This window comes from Taurulus bubalis (assembly GCF_910589615.1).
Source record: "Taurulus bubalis genome assembly, chromosome: 11".
NCBI lineage: Eukaryota > Metazoa > Chordata > Actinopteri > Perciformes > Cottidae > Taurulus > Taurulus bubalis.
In genome coordinates, this window is record NC_136599.1 from 10,285,076 (window position 1) to 10,290,322 (window position 5,247).

At 43.2% G+C, this 5,247-nt stretch overlaps 1 protein-coding gene across 1 annotated transcript; it reads left to right on the top strand.

The window, feature by feature from the left end:
- Nucleotides 1-368: 368 nt before the first annotated feature.
- Nucleotides 369-1,563, top strand: fam43b (family with sequence similarity 43 member B; the record flags this gene model as incomplete). Its single annotated transcript, XM_079226442.1, has 1 exon — nucleotides 369-1,563. Exon 1 carries the CDS (start codon nucleotides 571-573, stop codon nucleotides 1,561-1,563), a length of 993 nt encoding a protein of 330 aa, XP_079082568.1. The 5' UTR covers nucleotides 369-570.
- Nucleotides 1,564-5,247: the final 3,684 nt, after the last annotated feature.

The following is a 5,247-nucleotide window of genomic DNA, read 5'->3' on the forward strand; positions in this document are numbered from 1 at the left end:
CATAAATAATTAATAACACTATGGACTCGACTGACTTTTACAGCAGAATTAACAAGTCACATAAGCCTGAGAGCGAGAGAGAGAGAGAGAGAGAGAGAGAGAGAGAGAGAGAGAGAGAGAGAGAGAGGTGTGTGTGTGTGTGTGTGTGTGTGTGTGTACCCTCTTCCTCAGGTTTACAATAAACATGTACAGAGATACCTCAGAGCAAAGCTGGAAGGATAAATAATGCTTTGGTAGGGAGCCATTTGGAAGCAAAACATTGAAGCAGGAGGGGGTTGAGGGTGCCTGAGCACCGGCTGAGGCTCCTGCACTGATCCGCGCTGTATGATGCAGAAAACAGAGGAGAAAGAAGAGGAAGAGGAGGAGGGAGAGAGGAAGGAGGAGCGAACGGGGGAACCGGCTGGTTGAGGCTCGCAGCGCTCAGTCTCTCCTCTGTGCTTAGTGAAGTAGCTTCTCTCTGCTTTTGCTCTCTTCCTCGCACACACTTTCTCGGTTTCTTATTCTTTTGCCCGAGCTGACAACAGCCAGCGCAGCGGCAGAGGGCCACCTCGCTCCAACTACTCCCGCACCATGCTGCCCTGGAGAAGGAATAAGTTTGTTCTGGTGGAGGATGAGGCCAAGAGTAAACCCAAGAGCCTGGGGACTGGGCTGACCTACCACTCCATCATCTCCTCTCTTCTGCGCTCCTGTCCGGACCTGCTGCCCGACTGCCCCTTCGAATGGGTGGGCAACATCTTCCATACCAAACGGCAAAAGGTGGAACTGAACAAAGAGGAGCCTGTTTACAATGTGCGCTACCTGGGGAGCGTGGTCACTATCACGGCAAAGGGAGACGGCTGCACCCAGGAGGCTGTGGCCAAGATCTGGGAGAGGAGCAACTACGGGGAGCAGAGCGTCAAGATGAGGTTAACAGTTGGGCCGCAAGGCGTTCGGATGAGTGCTGACAAATCTGGGAAAAAGAAACCCATCCATCTTTACTCTCTGAACAGAATCACCCATTGCGGCACTGACCCGTCACGGCCCAAGATCCTGGCTTGGATTTACAGGCACCAGGTCAAGAACATGGCCGTGGTGCTCCGGTGTCACGCCGTCTTGGTCAGCAGGTCGGAGAAGGCCCGAGCCATCGCCAACCGCCTCTACCAGAACGCCACCTCCGCCTTCAGCGAGTTCAAGCGGCTGAAGCGTCAGAGCGATTTCCGGCACTGCCAGCAGCAGCTGCTGGGTGAGGAAGCGGTTCCTCTAATGCCACTGAGGAGGCTGCTGAACGGGCAGTGCCACTACAGACCGTCTGCTGACAATCCCGGGAGCGCCACCCGCCTATGCTCCATCACGGAGGAAGAAGAAGAGGGGGAGGACGATGAATATGACGTGCAGGAAATGGAGAAACCCGTGGAGGATGTAGAGGTGCAGCAGGGGAAACAGGTTTTCACAACAAAAACAGACCCGACTCAGTTATTATCAGAGTTGGACATTGGGGATATTGCCAGACTGGAGCAGTGCCAAATCAACTTTGTCAGTGACAACAACAACAACACGTTTACATTTATAACCTCTCTGGTGTGACAGTTTAAGGAACGCAACATTACAGTAACACATTCCTCTCACTGGTACCCCACTCAGGCTCACCTCTGCCCCGTCCATGTTATGTGAAGTGTTTACCAGGAACTTCTCCCACTACCGGGTGCTGGTGAAAAGGCAGACGGTCGTTCTGTGGGAGTCATTTCTGTTTGGACCAGATGGCTAAAGTGCTGGTTTGACTGTTGCAGTTTGGGAAACTGCGTGTTTACAAAGAGGGCGAACGATGTAGCACAATGACGAACGAGGACAACGGTTTCAGAAAAAACAGGCGAGCGCTGATGCTGAGATCACTGGGTCACACATTAATCACGGCACCAAGCGGGATGTTTTTCGTTGGTCTTGTATCGTTATATTTTTTGTGAGTATGACTAAAGCTGTGTTTGCCAGCAGGGACATTTTTCAGATGGACTTGTAATATTTTTTCAGGGACGTTCTTTGTAAATGTATTTAGTTTTTTTCTATTATGACAATCCTCACTGAAATTGTTAGCAGACTGACCTTTCTGCTTAGAATTGCGAGAAGTTTATTACGGATTTTGCTAATGATGACGGCCAACTAATGAATAAGGCTATAATTTAGGAAGCAAGCCATTGAGTGTTTATTGCTGTCATTTGTTACAGCCCTTATCATGTATGCATGCCGTGTCAGCAGTAACCTTTTCGTGCTGAGCTTTTGTCTTATTCATGTGACACCTTTGATCCTTCGGCTTTTAAAATTAACACTGTGATAAATTTGTGGCCGGGGATAAAATACACAACTGTTCATACAGCAGTGTCTCATTTATGTATTGCATTTCTTTCCATATACCTATTGCAGTATTACAACAACAACAACAACAACAACAACAACAACAACAACAACAACAAAAACATATCTCGTTGCTTTGCTCTTTTTAGCCACGTTTTGCTAAGGCAGATTTTTCACATAACCCCTGATGGACCCTGACAATTTAACACAAACGGTTTTGAATATGACTTTAGCTAATTTCTTGTTGATAATATCTGTACGACCTTCTAAAGATGCATTGTGATTATTATGAGATGAAGCTATTTATTTTCCAAATCTGATGAATAAAAATGCCCCTCATTTGTGTTTTCTTCTTGAATCACAGAGGGAGAGTATTTCTAGATGTTTTCGAAGAGATTATTCAAATGAATCCAACAATTTTGTATCCCACTAGTGAGCATTTGCATATTTCCTGATGTGAAAATATGTCTGACCTACACTTCAAAGAGAAAAAAAAACAACACCAGCATAATCTGCACCGTGAGTTATAAAACTGAATTTAAAAAAAGTATTTTTGCCACAAGAAAAGACCCAACTTAAAACTGCCAGTCAGTCCCATTACTTGTTAATGTGGTTTGAGAAATGCCTGCAGGCCTTCTCAGCCTTTTTACTCTAAGGGGAGCAATTAATCAGTGCATTGAATTGTTCAGGAAATGAACATAAAGCACCTGGCTCGGCAGGACTGCTGTCAGGCTCTGACGGAAGCAAGTGATCCAAAACGAGGACCAGGAAGTTGACTCACCCATCAACCATTTTACTGCAAACATCAGCCATTTTAGTGATGACTGAGTCTTTAAGATCTTCTCACAAACATCGGCGAGTGACGACAATGAAATATTTATAACTGAAGCATGTGTGAGATCTGGTGTTTTAAAATCATCCCTGTCTTTTAACAAATGTATTTGTTTAATATATTCAACATTATTTTATCACTATCACATTGTAGTGCAATAAATATAATAATACCCTGTGAAACTATTGGAAATAATTATTGTCCATGCATTCAGTTTAATTGTCTTACATAACAACATTGAAAGCTTCTTGATTTGACAGATGACAGTGGAGAGTCCCCGTTAAAAAGTCCTTCTTTTGGAGAGGTGCCGCTCTGCTGATGTATCAGTAAACAGAATCCTTTTGAATTGGTTTGGATTACTGAGATGGATTGTTCTGAAGGGATACTTTCAGCTGGAACCTTTAAAATCAATATATTTTTTTTCCAGTACTAAGCCACCTCTGAACAACAACAGGATCTAATGTCAAAAGATAGATAATAAAGGATTCCTGTGTCCTTGCAACAAATCATCTCGTCGCAAGGACAACTACACATTGTGAATACTAAGGGAAACCATATTTCTTTGCCATATTTTTTTATTTTCCCTGCATTTTAATCTCAAGCCAGTTTGACAGGCTCCTGTTCTGCTTATATAAAACCGAACACACAAAAACAGGGATAAACACAGTCATGTATGCTCACTGACGTTCATGCAGAAATGCATTGTGTCCAAAATGCTGCCAATGTTCACGTGGACTGGTTAAAAGAGGAACCATAGTGCTTCTGTGTTAACGTAACTTTTGTCAAGCAAGCAGAATTAGAGGGAGCAGATGGCAGCAGCAAGGTGCACGCTGGGCTTTATCACAGTCATCTTCCAGAATAATAAGGACTCAGCTCTGATCCAAATCTTGTTGTTGTTTTGTCACATCATTCAGCGACAGGAGACGCTCCTAAAGAACACGAGATCTAATCAAACATGGCACACACTGGCCTGTCAAGGATCACATATAATCGTGCTGTGCCATTTTACAGCAGGGTGTCTTTGGAGAGCCAACAAGCTGCTTCTGCCTGCACACAGCTGTTCAAAGGCTTCCTCATCCTCATGCAGCGTCTGTGAAGCAAACACAGACAGAGTGACAGCGCCATGGGGCCGGCTCGTCTCCCATCACGACGGGGAGGAGCGGAGGAACAAAATGTTGTGCCCGAGAGCAGCTGGCAGCAGGTGGCAGTCCGTTTTGTTCCAGTGATAATTGTAACAAAAAAAAAAGGTGTTGAGCAGCTTCTGTGTGAGGGTGGCAGAGAGGAGCAACACTGTGGATCAATGAGACTGCTCAGTACAGAGAGAAATGAACAGTAATGAATTGTCTCAAAAAGTCCAATTAAACGACAAAATACGTGCTTTGTCTCTGTCCTAGAACGACACATGGAAATGTTTAATGTTGTCACATCCATATTCCAAGGACAAAACTGTTTGTCTGAGTCTTCCAAAGTTACCATTAAAACAGATTTCATGTGACAGCACTATGATGTTTGGTTAGATGTAGGCACACACATGAAAAGATTATTCTTTGATTTAGAATATGTATTTCTTCATCCAATATATATATATATATATATATATATATATATATATATATATATATATATAAAATATATTGGAAATGGAAAACGAATGAAGGTCTCTGTCCGATATTTTAATACTTTGTCACTCTCTAATAACTAGACCTTCCTTCTCACTGGATTTATTACCTCATAAACATTGTAAACATGAGTTCATGGTCTCAGTCTTCAATCTTTAATTCAGCATACATCAAACATTTCATTTAGTTTTTGAAGCTGTTCTGACAAAAAAATGAGTAAATAAATTATTTGAAATGACCTCTAGTTATGTTGACCATCTCCATGAAAGATCAGCACACAGCTGCTTCCCTTTGAACCGCAAACTCCTTTTCGACAGGAGCTTCTGGGACGGTATTGAACAGGACAATAAAAGAACATTGACTGATATTACCATTTTGGGGCTTTTGCTGAAACGGCCTTATTCTTCTTGAGACAACAGTGTTCTTACATTATTTGATCCTCCTATCATTTTACAGTCGAAGGAGAAAACT